This window comes from Emydura macquarii, unplaced genomic scaffold (genome assembly GCF_026122565.2).
Source record: "Emydura macquarii macquarii isolate MOO-44397 ecotype Brisbane River unplaced genomic scaffold, CSIRO-AGI_Emac_v2 contig_1119, whole genome shotgun sequence".
In the NCBI taxonomy this organism is placed as follows: domain Eukaryota; kingdom Metazoa; phylum Chordata; order Testudines; family Chelidae; genus Emydura; species Emydura macquarii.
The window spans coordinates 4,323,297-4,350,098 of NW_027131256.1; the positions used below are offsets into that span (position 1 = coordinate 4,323,297).

Consider the following 26,802-nt stretch of genomic DNA (forward strand, 5'->3'; position numbering starts at 1 on the left):
AGCTTCATCCATCGTTGTCCTGTTCTTTTATACTGCAGTTTCATGAATTAGATGACCCGTTATGTGTTTCTTCAGTTGCCCATATTTAAATTATCCTTGTGTTCTCAGGTTTAGACCAAGTGTGGTTTAAATCCCATGCCAGGCTCCATTGTTATACTCCATACCAGAGTTGTCGTATTGATATTTTTGTTATTTCTCCTAAGATAGTTCGTGAATTTGGGGGTTCGTGAATATATGAGGGTTTTTTCCCATACTTGTTCTTTTCTTCTATGTCACCTGTTCCATGGATTTTGTTTTCATTATGTCAGGGAGCCATTTTACCTCATCAGGTGCATAGCAACTCCTCATTTGGTTATTAACAGAGGGAGAGATACAAAGCTCCAACGCCCAAACGTTTTCCACCCATCATGGTTAATATACATAGCTCTGGTGTGGCTGGTGTTTCAACACCTGTCATTTGTGTTAATGTGGCAAAAACCGTGGTCAGGATTTTCAGAAGTGACTAGTGATTCTGGGTGCCTTAAGATTTGGGTGCTAGCTTGAAACTCTTTAAAGGGACTTGAGTTTCAGAAACCGCTGAGCACCAACCCTCTAAAAATCAAGCCCCTTTAAAGGTGTCTTGAGCTGTGCACCCAAAATCCCTAGTCATTTTTAAAAAAATTTGGTCATATTTGCAGTTATGTCCACATTCCGTATGCAGCGGAAAGATGTGTCAGCCTGCATATAGCATTTGGGACAGTATTTAGAGTTTCACTGATTTTTGCCAATTTCCTTTGTGTCTTGTGCACTTGATGTTTTATAGCATATAATCACATAACATGCATTAATGGAGAGGGGGAAACTAATGCACAGAGACGTAATGTGACTTTCCCAAGGTCGTGCAATGAGTGAGCTAAGAACAAAATTCCTCTCTCATGATTTCCCATCTAGTGCCCTCTCCACTGGAGTGACCGCCCTACACTGCTTCTCATGCAGGGATGGGTCCAGAGCAAAACAAAATGATCAAAGAGGTTTTGCAAAGGGCTAGTAAAGGGACTGCAAGAATAACCTAATGCAAAATAATAATGTACTATTAATTATTTAACATTTTATATAGTACCATATATCTTTACCTGATTAATCGTGGTAAATGTTCTTTCCATTTTACAAATGGGGAAAGTCTTCCTGTCTCTCTGTTGGTAGTGACATCCATAATAATTAAAATTTAAAGTATTGTAAAATGCAGTGTACGTTTCACCATTTGTGCTGGTTTTTAGTGTGTGTGTTTTCACTCAGCTTGGACAGTGAAGTGGCTCCGTTTCACTTTCTGATTTTCATAACTCTCGCCCTGCAGTAGCAGCTGCAGTTCTGTTTGGGCTTGTAGAACTTTAAAAAAGAACTCAAAACAGTATCTAAATCATAGGCGTGTGCAGCACATTTCCTTAGGGTGTGCACCCAGGGAATCTTTATTTGAATTATCTGCCGACGGAATCCTTCACAGGGAGTTGTGGTCCCAATGCCTCCAAAAATAATGGGACTGGCTTAAAAATCACTTGATTTTCTTTAAATGTTGGGGATGGGGCCTATTTACATTCTGCTGTTTGAGCCTTTAGGGTTTGTTTTCAACCTTTTTTCTGAGATCCTTATCTAATGAGAGGACTCCAGCAGCTGGGGCTTTAAGAAAAACACCCAATACCAGGCCACTGGCAATAATGAGCGCCTCATGCGTGTGTGGGTGGGTCAGGAGATTGAAGGTATAAAGACTGGTGGATGGTTACCAGCAAACCTCAAGATCTATGGGGGGTTACTTATACAAAACCAAAATCCCACATGTGTACAATATACACTAATGCTTCATAATCCTCATCGCAGGTACAGACTTTTGTAAGTAGGTACCATCATTTCTTTAACTGACCTGTGCATAAACCAGTCATGCAGACTGTAACTTTAACCTTATTAATCTAAATATCTCAGTTTCTTGACCAGAGGAAAGTGTGGTCTCTGGATCTGAATACAGAGTCATATGCTGGGAACTCCCAATTGTTACTTATTTGTTTCACAGAAGCACCCGGAGGTCCTAGACAAGATCAGGGCCCTATCAGGAGACGATGTATATATGTATTGTAAGAGATTGTCCCTACCCTTAAGACTATATAGTATAAATGGACAAAGGCAGTATTATCATCCCCATCTCCTAGATGTGCAAATGAGATACAGAGATTGAGTTGCCCCGGGTCACACAGGGTATTTGTGTCAGAGGTGGGAAGTGAATCCAGGTCTTCTGAATCTAACTCCGTTCTGATTCTGCTTTTGATACTAGTGCCCTCTGTAGCCCTGCGTGAGGGACTTAGCATCTCTTACTCACTGTTCCCATCTCTAAAATAGGGATAATACTTAAGTACAACATCTGATTGGGCAATGCAAAGTCTGCCAGCTAGACCCTAGAACAAAGGTCACCAATAAATGGTGTCACTAGATCTTGTGTGTGCCCGTCACCAGAGATTTGAGCTGAAGGCATCCCTTTGGCTGAGCAAATAGAAACCATGCTGACTTGGTGTGAGAGGGGATCCTCCTCCCTTTGAATAGGTGGGAGGCATAATGAGATGATCTCGGGCAGGGACTGCACTGGTCTCAGCTAGAAATCAGCCTCTGCAGCTCGTGCAACTTTTTCCCCAAGTGAAATGGAATTTGTTCATAAATTCAGCCAGGAGTTTTTGTGCACTTCTGTGTGGATATGTTGCGTGATGACTATAATACAACTGACCACGCGGTGGCTCCCTAGTATCAGTGATTATTTGGCAGCCATCTCATCTCTTGCGAAAGACATCCCACATGAGAATACAAACAAAGCCAAACCAGGCTTCAGGCTGCAGTTTCTCAGGATAGGCTGTGGTGCTAGTTTTCATATAATTACTTGGCCACAGAAGCTTTGATTTGCTATTGCGGTAAGCTGCTTACCTCAGAATCAAAGCAAACCTGGGGCCTGTCCACCAAGGGCCGTTCCGAAGAAAGGTGTTTGTGGGGATTAAGTACAAATGTCATTGAAGATTCCTGCACTTTTGTATTTCAGTAAACAAAAATAACAACTGGGTTTTTAGGAGAGGTGGATTTCATTTTACAGACCAGTTTTTAAAGGTTTCCTGCTAAAAGGCCCCGGTACTGGATTGTTCAGAGAACTCTTGAAAATTCATTTGCTGGTGAAGGCTCTTTTATGTAAAGAATAATGCTTGTGCTTCTATAGTGCCTAAACTCCCTCAGTGCTTTACAGGCATTAAGGGCATGTCTAGGCACAGGCGCTGTTCCACTTTATATTGTATATCTACAGGAATAAGCTGCACTGGACTAAGCACCCTTATACCCGTATAACAGCATCCACACAAGGAGGCTGAAGCACTTTAACTACATCTGTTTCAAAACCCCTATAGTTATGAGGACCCTCAAACTGTGTGTAAATGGGCCCGAATTAAATCTCACAGCTGCAGAGCAGTTTAAGCAGGCACTGCTCCCCTGGGGAGAAGGGATCCAGCCAGAGTTGTCCCAGGACACCTCCCCTTCTCTGAGAGCACCAGGACCCATGGGGCATCCTACTGCCACATTGCTTTGAGGAGAGAAACTGCAGGGAGGAGCCAGGCAGAGACGGAGATGGGCAGAACTGTTGCAGTCTCAGCAAGGACTGTGGGACGCCGATGATGTCCTTAGGTTGCTTTCTAAAGTTTTCAATAGACATTCGCTGCCTTGTGCTGAGTGGTTGTTTGCACCAACCCCCTAACTACTTCATCACCCCAGCCTCACTCCATACCTGTCCATCATTCCCTCCCGCCATGCATTGTCCCCTCTCCCTGCCTCCTGCTCAAGGAGACAGACTTGCGGGAGCGTTAAAACCAGAAGTAGCTGCGGCAGTATGGACAGCAGCACAGGCCAGCCACCCTGAGCGCAGTCCCATCTGAGGCCCTTGGCACCTACTCCAGGCAGCAAGCTGCTCTTGCTACCATGGTTACGCTCTGTGCTTGACCAGAGTTAGTGTGGGTATGTCTCCCTATGCTGGAAATCACACCTCTAGCTCCATTGTAGACATACATTTTGTCTTTTTGCTTAGCTAACCCCCCTGCTCACTAGACCCCACTCAAAGGATTGAAATGCCAACACAGATAAAACTGTGGCCCTACCATGCCATTTGCAAATCAGCCCTCAGCTCACTCGGCTTGTAGATTCTAGCTCTTTCTCTCACCCTGAGGCTGCCTGGTCTACATATATCATAAGTTCTTCGGGGCTGGGACTATTTCTTGCTATATCTGTGTGCTGTGCCTCACACAATAGGATCTCATTCTGAGCTAGCCTCTAGACATTGCCATAATAAATAATAATAATCATCATCTCCCTGTTCTGTAGTTTAGTCAGTTATCATCCCCATTTTACAGGTGGAAAAACTGAGGCACATCAAGGTTAAGTGACATGGCCAATGCCCCACACTTAATTTGAAGTACAACCAGAGATAGCACCCGTGAGTCCTAACACCTACTTTCCTGTTCTAACCGCTGGCTGCTCACTGTTTGCCATTGCAACCACTTTCATTTTAGGCTCTGCTTTCAGTTAGATAATTGCACACACAGCCAGGCTGGAAAATGTCCATGTGAAAAACAAACTAATTGCACATGATGGAAATGAACTCTGCCAAATCCCCCATTACATAAAGAAAAGACCTGCTTCAGGCTTTATATTTCAGATGAATTATTACTGACTGTCTGGATCACAAAGGCAACCAATGCATGGCTTTGTCCAAAGCAGCAAACCAAATGTGCTGCCAGCGCCCCAATTAACAGAGTGATGATAAGCAAAGAAATGGACCTTGAAAACTGTCCCCTTTTCTCCACAGGTCAGACTTCAGAATGACTTAAATGTAATCTGCAAAGAGTTTGAAAAAAAAATGGCTTGGGACCTTTTTGGCTTCTGTAGGGTGGATAAAAGGAGACTACATGAGAGGAAAGGGGAGATGTCCACTTGATTTTTATATTAGAAATATCAGGGATGTCATATCTGACATGCCCAAGTTTCACTGGGAGATCTGTTGGTGTTCTCAGGATTTAAGTATTGGGAGCCCTCATACCTTACCTGAAAGGAAGAGGGTGTCAAGTCTTTAATGAAGACATCCTTTCTCACAGGTGTTTCTTAGGCATTGGAATTAAAGTGGCATTTACAAAACAAATATAGTGTTTTACGGTGTACAAAAATCCCCTCTCCTCTCCATTGCTCAGCTTTCACTCACTTGTCTCTCATTTTGGTACCATTTCAGTAGTTCTCTAGGGTAGATTTAAGACCTGCATTTCTAGGAAGAAAGCAAGCAGAAAAATACTTTTAAAAATGTATTTGAATAAAACCCCTTCAGACCCCTTTATCCAGTCTAAAACACAAACAAAAAAGGGCACAAGCTCAATTTCTTTGTCTTTGGAGGCCACCTTTAAGGGAGGGAGAATATCTAGCAGCAAGAGCCAGGACTCCAGAGTTCTGTTCTCAGTTCCGTTCAGTCATTTGCTGTGTGACCTTGGAAAAGTCACTTAACCTCTCAGGGCCATGACTTCCCCATTGGTAAAACAATAGCTGTTAGGATTTTCTCAGGTTTTTGCCTAAAGGGGGTGACTACAGGGAATGTAACATGCTTAATGGTTGGGCTGGAGTCTCTTTAATATTACCATGTTATGAAACTGTTTTACATTTTGGATCTGCACCCAAAGGCAGTGTGATGGGTGCACAGGATAATGTGTGAAATAAATACAAGAAAGAAATATATTTATTTGTCTGGCTCCTGGGGATGATTTGAGGACTAATGGTTGTTTGTAAAGCACTCTGAGATCCTCAAGTGAAAGGTGCACTGAAAGGCAAGAGCATTATTAATTAATCGGGATGGGGATGCAGCAACTGCCCTAGTCCAACTGCCCTCCTGCCTCCCCCTACCCCAACCCTCCTAAGCTTTGGTGAAGATCATCTCTGGATCTGAAATTTCTGACCCAGGTGTAGTGCCAATGATTTAACATTATAAATGCAAACAACCTTCGGTGTGGCATCAGGTCTTAGAATTGGGAAATGATTTTATGTAAAATAGAAAATAACAAATGGAGGAAATTATATCCTTTCAAATGGCTTCTTCTCGCTCTAAGAAGATGTGGAGGCTAAGCGGGAATCCATGAAAAACCCATATGTTGGAGAGAGAGGAGCAACAATATTTCTTCTTGTATTGTTGCCTGTTGTAGAAAAGAGAAATGAGTCAGGTGTAACAAATATAAAGGAGATTCCTTTAGTGAGGCTCTGGACACAGACAGATCTATTGTCTCTCTAGTTCCCAGACTGACTAACACGGCTTTTGCTGTCCCACATAGGGTCTCCTTGGCTGTATCTAGCCTTTTCCTCTTAAAATAGCTCACCATTGCTACCGCTTATACAGCTCCATCCCTAGTGGCCACAATAGAAGCACCCAGGTACGCCAGCCAGCAGCATTTTAAGCACCATGTCATTTAATCCTGCACCCAGGAACCTTACATGAGGTGGTGGCTAACATGCCAACAATAACCAGAAGCCTGTTTATGCTAGTGAGCCTTAGAACCTTGATTTCCCTGCTAAGTGGGAAATTTTAGGGGGGAAAAATCTAGTGTTGTTACCTAAATCATGGCCTGGCCTCAGCAGTGAAGGAAGGACTTGCTGCCTGCACTGTCCCGCACTCTAACCAGCACAGCGGATTTTCTGTAGGTGAGGCTGGGCTGCAGGAATCTGTTGAAGAAATAGCTGGATTCAGCCAGCTGGAGCTTGTTTGAATCTGCTAGCGGCAGAAGCACTGGGGAGTTGGGCAATAGTGTTCCGCTGTGTGGGAGCAGCGCAAGCCACCCGAGAGATTCTTAAAGACAATGGGTGGGGGTGGCACAGTGGGAAAGAATCTCCCAGTGTCCTTCAGGAATTCCTTCGAGTTGAAAAGGGAGAGGGAAAGCATGCTTTGGTGCTTTAAACGTTGGAGCTGGTGGTGTGTGCCATGTGATTGGGACCTCCTAGAACCCAGGCTCTGAGACGCACCAGTGAACAGCAGATCTATCAGCGTTATTGGCCTTATCTGCACTGCAGGGGCATCCTCCCAGCACCTGGCTGAGCTCCCAAAGCCCTGCCCAGACTCAGTGATATCTTAAAAGCTATGTCAGGATGGGCAGAGGGGGCAAGGAACAGCAGTTGAAGGGGAGATTGCCACAGTTATGCTCCATTGCTACTTGTTGAGGCAGAGAGTATGGGCAAGCCAGGGGCATGGTTGGTGGGTCTCTGAACAATACAGATCTGCCAGGCCAAACCCTTGCATAGGGTGGGGGGAGCTGCAAAGCCCATCTGCCACCCTTAGCCCTTACAACTGGTTGCAGTGCCCAGAGCCTGGCTCCAAAACATGCATCCACAGTCCTTTCTCTTGGCTTTGCTCCATCCCGAGGGGTTGACCCTGAGAGTGAAATCCAGCCAGAGCCCAGAGTAAGAGAGTGGGCCTGACTTTTCAGGCAGCAATAGCTGAGCAGTGGCCCTGAGCTATTTGAAGTTTGGTAGAGAAAGGAACGGTGGGAAAACGGGTTTAGCAAGAGGAACTTAACTGAGTCTGAACCTTTTTTTTGACATGAGAAAAAGCTTTTTCAAGAAAAACACCAGTCAGCTGGGTGCTGACAATACCTGGGGCATCAGAGATGCAAAACCAGGAGAGAGGCTGTCTCCATGACCAGCTGTGCTGGAGAGACCCCAAAATCTACCCCGAGTTTGTCAGCCAGGGTTCCTGCAGCAAAGGGATAGGAGGGGGTCTCAGAGAAGCATCCAGCGCAAATCTTGGAGCCTTATAAAAATCCCTCCTCAGGTTGCTTCCTGCCTGCATGAGGCCTCTCTAATCACCTTATCTCCTTTGTGTCTTGGCAAGGGCCCAGGGACAGCGTGTAGACAGACAGACCCACCCTTTCTGTCCTTTTTATTATGGGCATATCCCATCTGAACCCTGCGTGATGTCAGTACTGCACACCCAGGCAGAGGGAGGCAGAGGCGAGGGCACGGAACTGGGAAGTGAGACCAGGCCCTTCCGCCGACTCACTGGGTGAGCTCGGGCCATTCACCCCTGCTCTCTGTGCCTCAGTTTCCCCCCTCTGTAAGATGAGATGAGTGATACTGACCCACCTGGAAGAGTGGCATGCTAAGGTCTCTGAATGGAAAGGGCTACAGAAGGGCTAAGCGTTACTCTGTTATTTATTACTGTTTAAGAAAGAGTGAGAAACTGAGAGGGGGGGGGGGAAAATACGAAGAAGAGAGTGAGGGAGTATGCAGGAGAGAGGATTGGAGAGACTGATTAAGAACAGAACTGCCTGGCCCTGGGGAGTGGTGACAGCAGCAGATAGGGGGCTGTCTATGAAAAGCTTGCTCTGCGCAAACTCCGGTTTCCTGGAATCTCTGATTTTTCTCCTCCAGGCAGCCATTAATCTAATATTAAGCCCCTTAACCTCTCTAATTGTTCTCTTTCAGTGTCAGCTGGTTTCCTATTAACCTTTCAATCTCTCCCTAATGCAGTTACTTCTGACTCCAGCCAGCCCTGGCTCTGAAGATTTACCTCTGGCAGTGAGTTTTCCAAGCTTTCACCTTTTTTTGTCTTTCTTTTCTTTAATGATTATTACTGCTGTTAAGGAGCTGGTTTGAGCCAGAATCCAAGTGCACGTGGCTGAACAAGGGACACTCTATAAATAGCCCTTTGCTACCCACGCTCCTAATTTCATTAAGTTGATTGGCTTCCCTCTCCCCACTTCATTGCATCTCCTTCCATCCTATCCATTATTAATGCTGGGTTTTTTTGTTGCCATCTGAGACACCTGCCCTTGATAGCACAGTTAATTGGCCCCAGGTTTTCTCTGCTGAACAAAATAGGCATTGTTTCCAAGGGACAGCATTACAGTGTTTCACAGTACAAGGAAAGCACTGACGGGGGTGAATTTAGCAGGCATGGAGCACGAGGTTCCAAAATGGCAGGCTGGCACGGTGCTGTGCTCACCATGGAAGACAAGGCAGGCCAGCGACAGATGCAGGTCCACCCTCTGCCCTGGGTTGCGCTTGTGCAATGCCTCCTGAGTGCAGTGGGGTTGTACTGAGAGCAGACCCTGGGATTTGCTAGAGCAAAGGTGCTCACGCAGAGCATGGCCAGCAGGCTGCATGCAACCTCATAAAGTGGCAGCCCTGCCGCTTTAATAGAGAGGTTGGGCTAGAAAAGACTACAGATCCCAGCATGCAATGCAGCCGGGCTGCTCAGAATCCTGTCTCTTGCACCTGTAGTTCTGAGAGCTGCACCGCCACCCTGGACACAAAGGCACAGCCTGCCTCTGAAAGGCTGCAGGCTATCATTCGCCCTGCTCAGGACCACGTTAATGCATGTGCATGCGGGACCGCAGCTCAAATCAGCTTGGATTTTGAAGGAACCCCCCCTTGCCCCATATATGTATAATTGACTTGGTTCTCCAGTTGGGGCCCACGGGCCAGGTCCCATGCAAAGGCCTTGGCCCGCTGCTGGGCGTCAGCTCTTCCATCACGATTCCTGGAAGGCAGCAGCGCTTTCTCCTCTCCCTTCCCCTCCGGAGCCCAGCCTGTTCTCAGAGGGAGCAGAAAGAGCCCTAAAAGCTCAGGGTGACTCCCACCTCCCCCCCTTCCTGTGAGCAGGGATGGCTCCTCCCCCCTCCCTGCCTGCCTGTAACACCAGGGTGGGGAGTGAAGAGCCCCTGGAGGTACCCCCACCCCCTCCTGCCTGGAAGTAGGAAGGGGACCTAGATGCACTCCCCCTCATCTGTCAGAGGGAGGCTGAAGAACCCCTGTCAGAGCAGAGGTGAGCCTAGGCAGTGTACGTGGGCTGGGACCTGGGGGGGCTGGGCAGATGGGGGTGGGGGCTGAATTGATGGGGGCTGAGCAGATGCATTGCGGTTTATTTGCCCTCTGTTGACCATCAGGCCCTGTATTTAACCTCGGAACTTTTCAGTTACATTGAAATACCCTGGAGCTTGACTGTGTCGGTACATTTCATTTGACAGTGGTACCCTTTTAATCAGCCGCTTACTCAGACGCTTACGCAATGTAAAGCGATGAGTAATCGAAGTGATGTCATTAGTTAACTTGATTGCGTTCTGCGCAATACTTCGCCGTGGGGGGGGGGGAAGCAAATGTCAAAATTTCAGGCGACAAAAGAGGGAAATTAAATGTCTGTTAATTTTTTGTTGAGTTTAACCTCTGGTTTTAATGTCATAGTTTTATTAGATGAATATTAATAGCATGCTGTTTTAATAGCGGTGCAGTGCATTTGTATAATTACTTGTTTGCAAAATGTTGGACTATTGTCTGCTGACACACTTAACTTCTGATTTTAGATTAATAAATATAATCCAGCACACCACTCGTGAAAGGTTGTGAGCTCTGACCATTGGCAGGCTCGCTAGAGAACAAAGACCCTCTTGGCCCTAGAGTGTGCCCAACGGAGGGCTAAGACTTGCCTTCAGGGCTGGCTCGAGGGGCAGGCAACCAGTTGGGGGTGCTGGGCTCGGGGTGCTGTTTTTGTTGTTAGTGACAAAAGAGGAAGGAAAATGTTTCAGGTATTCCCTACGTGGATTCATTTTTCACCTCCTAGAATGTTCTGGACCTTTGTAGAATCTTGTGGAGCCTTCCAGACTTTCTGAGACCTGTCTTTTCCTCGAACCTCCTAGAATGTTGTCAGTCATGCCCTCGCGGGTATATAAGGGGCGGGGGCAGAGTGTCGCCAGTCAGTCAGTGAGATATAATAATGAACTGAAGTGAGTGATGTTAGAGCCCAGCTCTGATGTCAGTACATTTCAGTCATTCTTAAAATTAAAAAAATTTCTAGAAGCGTAGGGGAAACGATTTTTTTATTTGCTTATGTGTGGCATGAATAAACTCATATTTACAGATCCTAGAATGCAACTTTATCATCTTATATGACAGGGATACATCATGCATGCAAATCGTGCATCAAAATCATGAAATGGGCTACAAATGCAATAAAAAATAAGGTATTCAAAAGTTTAACAAATGGAGGGTGGGGGTGCTGAAGATGCTTCTTGCCTGGGATGCCATTTGCTCTAGGGTCAGCCCTGGGTGCCTTGTCTGGCCTGCCAGAAAATGTAATTGAATACCACTGCTATAAGTAATTAGGTAATTAAAGCTATGGCATCACTATGTGTATTACTACAAGTATTGTGCCAAAATTAAAATGCTTTTCTTTGTTTTAACTTGCATTCAGCTTTACAATGAGTGTATCACCTTTGAAAATCAGAACGGATATAATCAATCATTTAACAACAGTATATTGGGCAAGGGTGGTGGTAAAATAGTAAAGGTAAGGAAGGAAGGAATGTGCAAAGACCCCTCTTCCCACCCCCCCCACCCCCAAAAAAACCCCAAAAAACAAAAAAAACAAAACAAAACCTAAGACCGTCCCTGGCCGTCATCAGACTTAATCCAGTCCAGCCCTGAACACTGGCCTTCTGTCTCATCTTCCCATCTCATCCTACAGCACTTCAGTCCCTTCCCACGTTCCCTCTCCAGATCTCCCACTCCTTTGAGCTCTGGGATGAGGCACAAACTTTGCTCAACTGAAGGGTACATTGGCCGTTTGCCCGGAGCCTGGGAGTTTCTTTTTTATCATAAAACAAAGTGATAAGCAGCAGTTCATATGAAGATGGAGCATTGCATGCTGGGTCTTCAATCTCTGCAGTCTGCGTGTCTGTGTGATGAGGGTGGCTGTGAGCTGCAATTTGAAACTGCCTGGGTGCAGCCATGAAAAGGCAGTAAAGAGCTACCGATGCTTCACGAGATACTGGGTGCTATTGTACTTCCATAATATTTTTCTTCCATGGACTTTATGGTGATCTACAAACACTAGTGCATTAACCCACGAGGAAGCATAATCTTATTAAAACGGGTCTGGGAGTCAGGATTCCTGGATTCTTCTAGTCCCAACTCTGCTTCGAGCTGTGCAATGTTGGGTACGTCTCTTTGGTCAGATCCACAAACATACCTAGGCGCCTAAATCCCAGTTTAAAACTCCTGCCAAACCCTGTGGGCACTTAAACTCACTCGGCAGCTACGTTTTCAGGGTAAAAGTTCCCGAGGTGCCTATGCCTCTTGTGACCCAAGGACCTCAACCGTGTGGGGGTGCAGAGGGGTTACAGGGATCTCCCACGTTCAGTATGTCCTTTCTAGCTCACCTAAGTGTCGCGAGAGGTCTCACATAAAAGCTGCTGTCACCCTGGTCATCAGTATCCTCGCAAAACGCGTGTTATGGGTTGTGTGTGTCTACACTGGAAATTATCATGTTCTTAAAGTCTGTTTCTAGGGACTGGGCCTGGGCAAAGGTGAAAAACAGGTTTCCTGACAGACTAGAAATGTTTATCTAGCTGGGTGCTGCCATGTAGATTAAGTATTGTATAGTTCACAGTGGGTCTCCTCTCACCAGTCTGCACTGACTTCTAAGGAAAGATTGTGATAACTTCAAAGGGGTGGGCGGGGGAGTAACAGGAAGAAGCAAACAGCAGGGGAGAACCCTGTCTTGAGGTGCACATGAAAGGCTGGCTGTTCTACACCTGGGGGACCAAGAAGACACTCCATCATCCTTTACCGAGGAAGTAAATGGACAGCCGGTTTGCTTTTTGAAACGGCGTCTCAACCGGGGTTGGTTGAAAATACTGGAGATCAGTCTGGCTGAGATTAGCTCCTTTAGAAAGGAGGTTAACCTGTGAGTTTAGTCTCTAGAAAGTGTGTTATAATTCTTTTATATATAACCACTTCTTTCCAGGATTCTTACTCACTACCCCTTGAATCTGTTCTTTGATATCGAACTAGATGGCAGGGAATGGGTCACTTGATGATTGCCCTGCTCTTTTGAAGCATCTGGCATGGGCCAGTGTCAGAAAACAGGAGACTGGGCTACCCGACTAGCTGGAAGATTGGTCTAGCCCAGTGTGGCTGTGTTCTTCTGTTAAGTTCGATTTGTTCTTGTTTACGCTATAAACATGTGCAAGTGTTGTGGCGTTGAGCAAAGTGGGGATCTGAGTTGGCTCTGACACTGGTGTGTGCTGCTCCGTTGGGACCAGCAGGCCTCATCCTGCTGTCATGTTCATTCAGTCCAGGGAAGGCTTTGAGGACTCGGGTTGGTGTGTGCCTGTCGCCACTTGCACAGAGAGCAAGGCCTGGAAGGCAGCGCTGGTCCTGCCAGAGGCTGGTGGTTTCAGGGAGCTGATTCACAGCAGGCACAGACAAACTTCCCTCATGCTAAGGGCAGGTGGTGTTGAGATGCCTCATCCCGGAGGGCTGCTGGGGGGGGGGGGTCACGTTTCTGTCTCCATCTAGGTGTTCGGACACCGCTCTCCCGCCTAACCCCAGTGAGCCATCTTGTTTGCGGGGCCCGAGCCAGTAGGTGTGTTGAGGCTGCCTACCGGCTTGGGCCCATTCAGAGTCTGGTTAGAGGAGGAGAGGGTGGTGCTTGGAATATTAGAGCACTTGCCTGGGATGTGGGAAATCCAGGTTCAGTTCCCCCCTGTGCCTGCAGTGGAGAGAGGATTTGAATAGAGGTCTCCCACCGAGGTGCCCTAACCACCAAGCTATTGAGTCATGCACACTCAGTGGCCCAGGTATGTATCCACATACTTAAATGCTGAAGCATGAGGCTTAATACCCTGCGGGAATATTTATCATTATGGTGATGCAAAGATCTCAAAGCACTTTTTAGACCAGGCATCGATTAATTAAGTACTGCATCAGCCCATCCCTCTAAGGCGTGTCTTTGCTGCAGTGTTAGCTTGAGCTATAGCTCAGGTGTTGGCCCTAATTTGACTCCTGTTCACCTGCACTTCTGCAACTGGGAGGAGTTTCTCGGCTTGGGTAGATGGACAGGCGTGAGCTCCGCTCGAGGTAGTGCATTGCAAATAGCAGCGTAAGCACAGGTGGTAGCCATCTGAGTACAAAACAGCCCCGATCCCCTGGGTATTTAGCCTGAGCCCCAGCTCTTGCCACGCCAGTTGCGCTGTTCATTTTAGCAGACTTGCTGGAGCAGATCTGGTGCATGTCTGTCTGTCTGCGCGAGGCAGCACGCTCCCAGCTGCAGGGGAGAACTACTCCCACAACTGAATTAGGTGGTGCTTTGAACTCAGACTCTCTGGCCTGTCAGGAGGGAGCCGGTTGAAGCTCAGCTCAGCTGTTGTTGATGCTGGAGCTAGCCCTGATGCAGTGAGGATGGAGCAGCTCAAATGACAAGGACCTGTCGACCTCTTACCCAGTCACCCAGGCTCCCTGTGATGCTGGAGAGTTGCTGTGAAGTGTTTTCATTCCCTCTCCAGCTAGATTAGCTCAAGTGGAGTAATTCAAGTGTCATTAACTCCCAGCTAACTCTTGCAGTGAAGACAAGGCCATACCCAATTTTCCAGGGGATGCAGTGGCTTACTGAAGGGGGGCCATGCTGCCAGGTGCCGGCCTGCGGAGGGGTGCTGGCCAGGCCCTTGCAGGAAGAGCCACCACTCCCCCTGTTGCAGGCAGCTAGGGCCCCTCACTGCCTTCCTCCGCCTTCCCCTCTGCCCCCCCCCCCCCCCCCCCACCCAGCCACTAGACAGCCTCCACCACCCCCACAGCAGAGGGAGAGCGGGAAATGGACCTGCAGACCCCCCCACAGAGCGCTGCCGCTGCCACCGAAAGGGGGAGTGGGGAAGAGCAGGACATGGGCCTGCAGACACCTCCCCCCTCCCCTCCCCCCCCGTGGGGCGCTGCTGACGGCAGGGGGCGGGGACGACAATATAAGTATGGCCCCGGGTGCCAAAGACCCACGGTACACCACTGAGTGGATGAGCAGGGCCTATCGGTCTGATTACAGAATTTCTTCATCTCCATGGATAGGTAAAGCACTTACAGATGGGGAAACTGAGGCACAGAGAGGTTACAGTGACTCCCTTAAGGTCACTGTGAGTCAATGGCAGAGCTAGGAATAGCCAGTTCTGCTTCCCAATCCTAACTATTAGACTATTGTCTGGGTTCTCGCCCTGTCCTTTGTGCTTGTCTTGTAGTAAAATGACCCCATTAGTTAGTTTGTGGGAGAGAGCCATCAGCCAGTCACAGACCTGACCGTGGGTGCTTGGCTGCCTGAATCTTTGTCTGAACAATGCCATCTCTGTCCTTCCAGATTAGCAACTGAGTCAGAGCCCAGTCCCTGTCACATGTTCTCCACCCCCATGAGGCGATCAGTGAATCAGGGGAAAAAACAAATCGAGGCTGTGAGATTAAAGTGGGCTGGAGCCGCCACCGTCCCTCCCACCTCTGTGCTGATGGTCCCTTTCATCACTTTACAGTTTAACCTTGCAACCAGGAGCTGAGGATCATGAACGAAAGGGCCGGACAGAGTGGGAAGTTTTCAGCAAAGCTTTTGTCTTTCCCTTCTCTTGGCACAAGGAAACATGGTCTAGTGGTTAGAGAAGGAGTGTAGACACCGTGGCGGTAGGTGCATTCAGAATATCTGAGAGACTAGGAATCCTGAGCTTGTTTTCTGGTTCTAGGAAGGAGTGCACCCTAGTAGTTAGAGAAAAGGGAGGAGGATCCCAGGCTCCTTGGTGTTTTCTTCAGCTGCCCCAGCTCCACTGCCTTGCTGTGTGGCTTTGAGCACACTGCATCACTTCTCTCTGCTTTGGTTTCCCCATCTGCAAACAGGAAACAGTAGTGATCTCCCTCTACAGGGGCTTGTGAAGCTTAATTAAAGTCTGTCCTGCCTTGAGACCCTCAGCTGGGCGGGGCTTTAGCTGGGAGTTAGTAATGCCTGGTGCACTGGAGGGGAGACTAACCACTGCACAGCTGATGACCGTGGGACCTGCTGACTCCGTTGTTTTCCCGTTGCTTTGGCACAGGGGGAAGGACACGTCAACAATGCCAGCCTTGTCTCCTCTCCCCAGCTAACCACATATGCTAGCTGTGGAACTGCGAGTGCTTTTCCACTGACGATACGATGGCCGTTTTTAGAAACACTTCCATCGCCTGTGCCAGTCGTTCAGGTCTGCCCACCCCTGCTTACCGGCAGAGTAGGGCATCTCTGCTGTCAGTAGCTGGAAGTCCCAGGGGCCTTGTCTGCACTGGCGTTTTTCAGGAAATCTTCCACCACTGTGCTGTGACTGATGCAGCCTCACTGTATTGCTGGGAGGGTCTCATAGGCTTTTAAGGCCAGAAAAGACCATCATGATCATCAATCTGACCTCCTGCATATTGCAGGCCACAGAACCTCACCCACCCACTCCTGTAATAGACCCCTAACCTCTGGCTGAGTTACTGAAGCCTTCAAATCATGATTTAATGGCTTCAAATTGCAGAGAATCCACCATTTACACTAGTTTAAACCTGCAAATGACCTGTGTCCCATGCTGCAGAGGAAGGTGAAAAATCCCAGGGTCTCTGTCAATCTGACCCGGGGGAAAATTCCTTCCCTGCCCCAAATATGGCAATCAGTTGGACACTGAGCATGTGAGCAAGACCCACCAGCCAGACACCTGGGAACGAATTCTCTGTAGTAACTCATCACCAGCCGCTGGGGATATTTGCTGCTTGCAGTCATGGATTGCCTACAGTGGCATGTAGCCGGTCTCATCATTCCATCCCCACCATAACCTTATCAAGCTCAGTCTTGAAGACAGTTCAGGTTTTTGCTCCCCTTGGAAGGCCGTTCCAGAACTTCACTGTAGATCAGAAGTTGGCAGCCACTGATGTTTTTATCACCATGTCATCAAACCCCACTCTGGTGACATGATGGTAAAAAATGTCTGAACCCTACTGATGTTAGCTCCTCCACCATTGCTACCACTGGTGCAGCTGCATCACCTGCAGGTTTCCTGAGAAATTCCAGTGCAGACATGGCTATGTAGAATGAGCTGTGCTTCCCATGTGTCCGGGGCGTGTTTGCTTGTGGTGCTGTTAACATCTTTTCTCACTCAAACTGGGAGTGTCGGGGAATGTACCTCCATCCGTGGATCTGCACTCTTACCATGCTGTGTGTCACTGCAGGACTCGGGAGGCTGGAGGCAGGGCTCTCAGGTCACTAGCTATATCCAGACAAATGTGAGATTGCAATTGTTGTCCACTGAATAAGCGTGTTTAGGTGAAAATCACAGACGCTAGTTGAGTGCAGATGCCAGATAAATCCTCTGAATGAGTTACCAGAATCCAGGGTTCCTTTGATCTGAGGCAGGCTGGATGTAATTTCTGAGGGCTGGTCTGTCCTTAAAAGTTATACCAGTGTATTTGTGTGCCCTAAGGGGATGATTTTTTTTTTTACTGATACAGTTATACTGGTATACTAGTGTGGGTGAAGCTCTACAAGCACCTGATCATATTGCTGTCACCCAGCCTAGGATTGTTCTGTCCATAGTATCTAATGCACCTAAATTTAAGAAGAAACAGTAATAACAGGGATTTTTGTCTATGGTATTGGTTTGCAGCCAAAGCTTCTAATCTGTCATTGCTATAGGAAGTGTTGAGCCTTGGAGAACACACTGGAGGTTAAATTGTACAGTAAAATTGTTACCTTCCTACCTGTAAAAATGCCTTACAGTAAATGGCATGTTCTAGGCTGAAACATTTAAGTGATGCTGATTATTGAAGAATCTCAATCCAAATATGCTTAAGTGAGACCGCACGTTTCTCCCATGCTTCAGTTTTTCCTGTTGCAAAGAGCACGTGCATTAGGGAATGGAATGTGGTTTGACAAAGGGACCATCGTCAGCATAATTCCTAAATCATGTCATGTTTCCTATCCAAATATTATTTAAGTGATGGCCTTTTCAGGTTGGCAAGTAAAGCCATTCCTCAAGTTGAAGTGGTGCTTCTCATATGCAGTGGTATAACGCTTGTCCGAACCGGAGAGGCTAGGGAGCAGACCCCAACACTAATTTCTATAAATGCTGTACGCTGAGTACACTGTCTGTGGCACAGAAGTTTGCTATAGGCCTTCATGTGGGTACAGGAAGTCTCCCTGGAGGAGTTTGATTTAATATAAATATGTGACACGCTCCCTGCTCCCATCTGTTTCATGGTGTTTAAAGGGACTTAGATCAGCTCTGTGAGCTGAAGAAAGACACCGACCATTTAATAAAATTAGATCTAAACAATAAATACATCAATAAATACAATAAATACATCAGAGCCAGAGACTTATAGTGGAAATACCACGATTGTGTAACAAAAGAAGTTTGTTTCACCCCTGGACATGCAAAGAGATTGGCAGCCAATCACACCTTCTGCACAAGGATCTCAATGCCTGTAGGAGATCTTGAATACATATTAAGGTAGAGAACTGCCTGACTGGATGCCTACACAGAACTGGCTACGTGCTTTTAAAGTGCCCTATCCCAGCTTGTTGCTTCTTCGGCATCTCGCTTTACTTTAGATTGTCCAAAGTCCTGATGAGGAACCAAAGAGAGAATCTCCCCAGGATTCAGAGATTCCCAGGCCAGAAGGAACCATTGTGGTCATCTAGTCTGACCTCCTGTATAACACAGGCCATGGAGCTTCCCAAAATAATTCCTTTTGTACAACTGCATATCTTTTTAAAAAATTGCCAGTGACGGAAAATCCACCCCAACCCTTGGTAAATTGTTCCAATGGTTCATAACCCTCATTGGATCTGATACGGGGTAAAAAGAACCTCCGTGGTTGTCATGGGGATCCAGAGGGATGTGGTGAGTGAGTGGACAGTGAAGGTGGTAGGGAGGACTTTTGAACTGGCCATTGGGTGAGTCCTGTTCCTGCCCCTCCATTCTGGAAATGTGCCCTTGGGAAAGTTAAGCGTCATCTTTTCTATTCAAGTGGCTTGTGCCTTCGTTTAGCACTCAGCTGTCACACCAATAACTGCTCCGGAGGCTGTGGAAGACTTTGAACATCCTCAAGGTTTTGAACTTTTATCCGCCTGGAACCTGCATCTTTAATGTATTCTGGAAACTGATTAACTTGGCAGCTTCCATTCTTGGAAGGTAATGTTCCTCCACTGGTTAAATATTCACTCTCTCTCAGGTTAGTCCAAAGGCCAGATGCTCAGCTGGTGCAAATCAGCATCGCCCCATTACTTCTCTGGAACAACACCAATTCACACCGCCTGAGGAGCTGGCCCCAAATCTATAAGGTTTCTGGTTCTCCCCTTAAAAAGTGCACCTTGGCCCGCCATGCAAACACCATGGTTCCAGAGAGTATTTCAAGCATCAGCAAGTGCTGTGTTCCTAATAATCAGGCGTTTCTAGCCTCTCTGAGACCAGAGCGTGCACAAGCTCTTTATGCAGGAAATCTCTGACCGTTGCACTGGCCCCAGCAGAGCTCCACTGAAGCCCAAGGTAGACATGGTACAGGTGCTTCTACCTGCCGTGTCAGGACTCAGCAACACCCCAGCGTCGCCGAGGGGTGCTGATGCTGGACTTTTTCAGAGGGAAAACTGCCACCTCCCAAATGACCTACCCACAGTACCCTGGGGCTTTGATTCACTGCTGACACAACCAGCTTCACTTTTTGTAACATCCTGGGCTTTTCAGAGTCGTCTCACATCCAAGGGCTGAGCGGGCCTGAGCCTGCCGTGCTTGTAGGAGTTGAGGAGAGCACAGCCTGACCGTTCCAGTCTGCACTCTCCTCCACTGAAATTCGGCACCGGTGTGACTTTCCTGTGCCCTCAGGCTCTCTTCTATTCTTTGTGCTCCCTCAACATACTTACATTTCTTAACTTCTCAAGCAACAAAAAATATTCCATTGTGCTCCACTAAGCCTCGGGAAAATCCCACGTCAGCACACGAGAGGTGGCAGCTGTGCTCATGCATTCTTCCCAGGGCTCCGGGCAGTGGAAATTTCTCAAGCTCCACTCATTAACAAAATAGATGGATATTATGTAAGGTCTCGTGAGGGAGGCAGGAATGTGGGTGGGCTGAGGGGGTTAGACGTGCATCACCGAACTTGACGGGCCTGGGAGGAAAAAGTCCAGGTCAGGAACATTTGCTTGTTCAAGGACTTAACCAGGAAAGTTTTAGCCATAAAACGTTAATGCTGTGCCAGTTGTGCGTAGGCCTGCAGCGTCAGCTTTATGGACTGGCCTTGGAAGGATCTGTGGTTGATAAGTAAAGACAGCTCTTTGGCAATATTCAGTAGTCACCTGGGGGATAAAACCTGCAGCAAGCTTTTCAAAGGCAATTAGGGCAGTGGGTTAAGGTGCGGTTTAAAGGGCTCCTTCTTTTCCAGGCCCCTTCGCGCACTTCTCTGCTCATTCCGGCTGCCACCTCTCCCACTTTGGTTGAGTGAAAACAATTATCCCAAAGCCCGGTTCCTGAATTTTGGAAAAGCTGATAAAATAGGACCCAGATTTGTTCCAAAAACAAAACACCCACTGAAGACATTTTGCAGTAACAGAATCAAACCGATCTTTGGTTCTGTCTCTCCATATTTGAACTCAAACTGGAATCATTTCTCTGAACTCCCCAAACACTGGAATTTTGGTTAGGTTGGGCCCTGCCTCTACCTCATTCCTGGTTTGGGGTGTGCGAAACGAAACCCCAGCTGAGGTTTTGCAGAATAAATCCCAAACAACCCCAATTTCACTTTCACTTTTTACCGTGCATCCACCAGGCCCCCAAACCTACACACAGAATAACCTGCTTCAGTGTATTATATACTGAGCTGCTTTCACCTTGCTGGTGACTTCTTGAAAGTCACTTCAGACCTTTTTGTTTGGTAGGGCTGTTATGTTTACCTGGCAGCACCCCAGAAGCCTCAGATGTAGGGAGTGGCGATCCGGCATGCTGACAAACTGTAAGAGGGATCCAAGGGCCAAGGAATGAGCAGGGAGGAGAATCTAGCTAAGAGGGCACCATGAAAGGGAAAGAAATGTAAGTGGCAGGAGTTGGCTGGGGGCACTGGGGTTTTGGGAATGGGAGCAGGTGGAGGGTGTGTGTGTGAGCAACATCAGCTGAAATTCTTTCAACATTCATTGATCTGGTCTGAGTTTTGAGGTTGCAACAGAACCACAAATGCACCTGGATTTGTGTGGTTTTAGAATTCTTTGCACAGCAAGATCAATGTACACTGTAGTGTATCCCCTTTGTGGTGAGTGGGCAGTTGCCAGTTGGTATCTGCTTGGATTAGTTCTTTGTTTCCCAATGATGGTAACTCAGTAGAAAATCTGTTTGACTGAATGGACAGTTTCCATATGGCATTACATTCCTGGCAGGATGGGCTGTAAGATTTTATTGTGGTGGTGATGGGGAAATGTGAAGTTGACAGAAATCAAACATCTCCACTCTCCTTAACCTGAAAGCATCACTGCAGCTGGAGGAATTGCCTGCAGTTCTTATAGCACAATACCTTACTGCTAGCTTGTTCCTGCACACTCTTTATCTTGATGTGTAATCATCTCTGGCTTCGTTAGCTGAACAGGACTGGGCCGAGTTAATACTTTACTGGAAGTTTCCCAAGGGAAACCTATATACTGCATGAAGTGATGGTTGTCACTTCAGTTGTGCTCTAATTCAGTACAAAACCGATGGCCCCTGGTGCTACCGAGTGCATTCATTCAGATACTAAGACGTAAAATACTAAGGCGTTGATAGGGGTTTGGTAGATCTCTCTGGCATCTCATTAAATATGTCCTTTGTTAGTCATTACTCACACACTTCAACTCTTAAACACAAGTGCACTTTCACAATTACACAATTAAAGAAGATTCGCAATATGGCAGCTGGACTCTAACGTCACTTCAGTTTCTTCTTATATTGCACTGACCGACTGGCAACGCCCCACCCTTTATATACCCGTGGAGGCGTGGCTGACAACATTTGAGGAGGTTTGAGGAAAAAGTCGTTCTCAAAGTCTGGAAGATTCCACGAAATTCTGCAAAGGTCCAGAACATTCTAGGAGGGGAAACATGAATCAACATGCAGAATACCTGAAACATTTTCCTTCAAACATTCTATTTTCTCTTTTGCCAATAACAACAAAAACAGCACCCCAAGCCGGGCGCCCCCAGCACCTCTGGTGGTCGCCTGCCTCTACATCTGGTTCCGGTTATTATCATTCCAGTGTTACTGCTGGAGAAACAAGGCAGAGGCAAAGTGACTGGGCCAAGGGCATGCAGCCAGACAGCAGAAGAGCCAAGATTAGAAGCGGGGACATCCTGCTCTGTGCTTACCCCTCTAGCTCCCACTGCCTAATATTCGTCCTTTGGGGTTCTCCTGAATGAAAGCTGCTAGATAAATGTACAAATTGTGCTCAATTATTTACAGGGAGATTTAATTTATTCATCACATCCTTATTTTTGGATCTCCACATAAATCTACTGTGTAGCAGGGAAGAGATCCTTGTGCAATAGAAACAAGAAAGTCCATTTATGGTGACTTGATTTCCTTCTGCTGGGAAGCTGCCTTCAGCTGGGACTGTTTGCACTTTGCCACTCCCTGGAGTTGATTGAGTAACCAGATTAGTCGCCATAAAAGCAGAGACTGGGGAAGCCAGATGAAAATGATACAGATATGTAAATGACATTGATTTCCACAAATAGCCTCCCACAGCTGTTGTTCTGGGTACAGAGCCATTTCCTTATCAGAAGGTACATTCTTAATAGGAGCCTTTATGAGCCAACCAGGGAACATTTGAAACCTACTTTTGCCGTTTCAAGGCTAACTCAATTTTTCCTAGTCTTAAAATGAAATATTAACTTCTGAACTGGGTACAAAGGCCCTGGCAGGCTGTAAAACAGCAACCTTGCAAGGAGAATGAGAAGACTGGCTGCAGGGGTGGAGAAAGGGAGTGGCTGCACAGGGGCCAGCAACTTTCAGTCCAGTTTGAGGTCTTGGACGTTTTCTTTTCTCAGTGTCAGAGGGGGTAAGAGGTCGCAGATGGGTGATACCCAGCTAGGGATCTTGGGAGGATGTAATTCCTTAGGGCTTGCGTTATGAGATCCTTGGATGACCGGCTCGATGCACCTGCCGAATTATTGTGCTGGGCTTCCTGTGGGTTTTTGGTAGATGATGCCAAGAGCAAGGTCACACAGTGAGCCAGTGGCAGAGCTCAGCCAGGAACCCAGGCGTCCTGACTCCCAGGTCCCTTGATCTAACCACTATACCTGCTGCTGCTCTGAATGTTATGTCAACAGCCAATACACACCATGGCTCTTGAAGCTGGATGCAGAGTTCTGGGGACACTAAGCCTGGGCTGTGTTTGCGGTGGCTCTAATGGTTTTTTTTTTTGCGGTGGCTCTAATGGGTTTTCAGTACAAGCTTGATTGAAAGCGTTCCTTACTGATTCATTGGTACCCCACAGCTGCCATGTAGAACCTGCCTTTGTTCAGTGTGTATTTCAGCAGCTCGTGTCGGATACATACCTAATTTGCAGGTACTGGCCCACTACTCTGATAGCCGTGCATCAACCAGCAAAGCTTCAAAAGAAGCCCATTGAGCCCCCTGAAAAATGAGTGCAGAAGGTTTATCCTGGGGGATGAGGAAATTGGGGAGTTGTTCAATAGTTACTTCGTGTCCGTCTTTAAGGAGGCCGCAGAGGAGAGCTTCCTGCTTCAGAGATCCGGTTTCCAAGTCTGTAACTGGCAAGCTAAGCGGTGAGCAAACACCCGAGCTGGTTCTAAACAGGTTCAATGCACTTAAAGTGGACAAAGCACCAAGTCCTGGGAACACCCATCCGCAAATGAGAAGAACAGAATCGGTTAATCTTTAATGGAGAGTTAACAAACTGGGCCTAAAGGGAGGGAAAGCTGGTTAGTGGTTAGAGATGGGAGGGCCAGGACTCCAGGGGTATGGAGTGATATAACTCCCAGCGTGGCTAGATATACACACTCTACCTCTGCTCGAACTAGCACCTAATAATAGCTGTGTGGCCATGACAGCCACGGTAGTGGGTTGGGCCAGCCACCAGAGTATTTACCCAGGAAGCTGAGCAGGATTATACTCCGGCCGCTAACCCAAGCCACTGCCCATGCGGCTGCAGACACACTGCTATTTTTAGCCCCGCTCCAGCTATTGCCTAGCGTGTATTTGTCTGCCCAAGCTGGGAATTGCACCTCCCAGTGGCTGTGTAGACACACCCAGGGTTCTGTTCCCAGTTCTGTCACGCTTTGATTCAGTTTCCCCGTCTGTGCAACGTAACGTTTCTACAGGGCTCGTAGGCGGGTTCTGAGGTAAATGTTTATAAAGTGGTTTGAGATCCTCTGGAGCCAGGCGGTTGTGATGAGCATGACCGAAAGTTCACTGGATTCAGGAAAGATTCCAGCAGGTGGGAAACTAAGAAGCTGTATTGTTTTGTGTCTTGATTTAAGCACACTGGAAGGATACAATTGTGATTTAGGGCTTGTCTATGCTTACAGCCCTGAGTGAGCTTCTCCTGTCGGTGTAGGTACTCCACCTCCCCGAGAAGCGGTAGCCATGTCGTTGCGAGAAGCCCTCCCATTGACATAGCGCTGTCTACCAGAGGTTAGGCTGGTATAACTGCATCGCTCAGAGCTGTGCATTTTCCATAACTCTGAGTGATGCAGTGATACTGGTGGTGTAGACCAAGCCCTAGCTTCCGTCTGTTCATTCTGATTCCAAACCTGCGACCGACCAACATAAAGGAAGTGTCTATTTGTTTCTCTCCAGCACTGAGTGGCTTTGGGAGCCTTGTATAAACAAACCAACAAGCTTCGTGCAAAGAATGGTTGCAAAATTTGTTCTGTTAGTGGAACTCCCTGATTTATAAAAGGCCCAAGAGAAACCAGGTAACTAGTAAATGTGACAGCTGCATGTGGAAAAGTCCAGTCTGACAATGCAGTCCGTGTAGGGAAGGCCGGCTGCACCTTCTCCTGGAGTTCTCCAAAGATACAACTGCTCTGAAATTATAAACTCAATTTGGTGAATTTTGTATGCTTCCAATTTCCACAAGCATGTGATAGGGCTTGTTAAATGAGATTATCAGATGAGGTTACGGGTGTTAGTTTGGCGAGGACGAGGACAGGACAAAGGAAAGCCAAAGAGGCAAATTATTCATGCTGGAAATGGAAGTATCTAGAGGTATGAGAAACAAGGCCCGGGGGTAATGCTAAACTTGGTGACAAAGCACATAATGAGGGACAGAAAGTACAATCGGATTCCAAAGGATTTGGACTGTTTGATTAAGCAGCGTATGAAAAACACAGTTCAGCATAGACCAATAGTAAGTAGATAGCCTGTAGGCAGGGAATTAATATCTGGGGGATATGTGATGACTATAATACGGCACAAAGTTGAGTAATGCTGTGCATACAAGCGGTATGCTAAAATGGTTTACAGAGTTATTACAGAGTGGACAGACAGAGTCCAGCACCCTGAGGAGGAAAAGGCTCTGAGGGGAAATCACTGAAACTACCAACCCGTTGCACAGCCGCAGAGAAAAGGGCTGAGCAGACAGTAGATGATGTTAGCGAAGGGGAGTATACAGAACAAATTAGCTGATGGCGTTAATGGTGCCCATCTGCAATACTGGGGACTTGACTGGTTACTTTCTTATTGCCTTGGAGAGGGTGTGGCACAGGGCTACTGTGATGATACCAAGTCTGATGACTGTGGTCTGGCCTGGATGGGACATGCTGGGTCACAGACCGGGTGGGGAGAGTGTTGTAGGAGGGTATTGAACAGGGCCTGGAGCATGTCAGACTACACAGGCTTTTTCAGGCTCTACAGTCGTCTGTTCATCTGTTCCGCCTTTTTTTTCTCTCCTTTCCCGGCAGTATGATGGAGTGAGCCTGGGCAGAAAGCACTCTAGATGTCCTGTTCCCCAGCTTGCCAGGGCCCAGTTCTTCACTTTATCAGACCACGGTGCCTTTGACCAGAGCGATGAATCTCGCCAAAGAGTGGGAAGCACAGAAGCAAAGGAGAGTGAGTGATCCTGCCTTTCCTGAACGCTGCACGGTGGTGGAGTCCAGAGAGTTGACGAGCCAGTAATAATATTACCTCTGTCCACTAACCATTGTATGCTTCTATTTCAAACGGGAGGTATAAATTCCAAGCCACTAGGTACATAGGATGGTGAGCCCCTCCCATGGCTCGCTCCTCGTGGCTACGCTCTATTTTTAGTGCGCTGGCTTGATAGGGTATGTCTCCTTGAGCTGGGAATTACAGCCCCAGCTTCAAGTGTAGATGTACCCGGGGGGCAGCTTAACAGCCTTGGCCTCTGAGCCCCCCAGCTGTAGGGGACCCAGGAGTGTCCCATAAGGTTTCATGTGGCAAATGCTGGACATTGCATAGAGATGCAGGGATGCTACTCGGCATGCAGAAGGCACAGAATGGAATAAAACCGTGTGCACTTGGACTCCCTTTCCTCTTTATTTAGAGTCTCTAGAATTCTTTAGCTCTGGGCACCAGATATGTCCTGTTGATTCAGCCCAAGTAGACAGACGATGAGGATATGTCTACGCCGCAGTAAAAGACCCCGGTCAGCTGACCCTGCGAAGGGGGAGAGTCCCAGAGCCCAGGCTCCAGCCAAAGCCAAAAATGTACACAGTAGCTTTATAGCCCTGAAGCCCAAGCCCCGTGAGCCTGAACCGGCTGACCCAGGCTCTGAGACTCTGTGCCATGGGTTTTGTCACAGTGTAGACGTACCCAGAATGAGCAATAGGAACAGTGGCTTATTCTGCCTTCCAAAAGCAATGGGCCACATTTTGCCACTACGTTACCTCCCCCACCCACCCCTTCACAACTGTGGTGTCACCGCAGTGATGAATCCAGCCCAGTGAACCTCTAATGTGTCTGCTCCTTTCAACCAGCCAGAAAGGGCAGG

The 26,802-nt window shown here is 47.5% G+C and overlaps 1 protein-coding gene across 1 annotated transcript in view; it reads left to right on the forward strand.

The window, feature by feature from the left end:
• Window positions 1-26,328, forward strand: part of CD58 (CD58 molecule) — an 83,665-nt gene extending 57,337 nt beyond the window's left edge. Inside the window, exon 15 of the mRNA XM_067546017.1 lies at window positions 25,754-26,328. Coding sequence (XP_067402118.1) covers window positions 25,754-25,758 — 5 coding nt within the window. The 3' untranslated portion in view covers window positions 25,759-26,328. The remainder of the gene's footprint in view (window positions 1-25,753) is intronic.
• The last annotated feature ends 474 nt before the right edge of the window (window positions 26,329-26,802 follow it).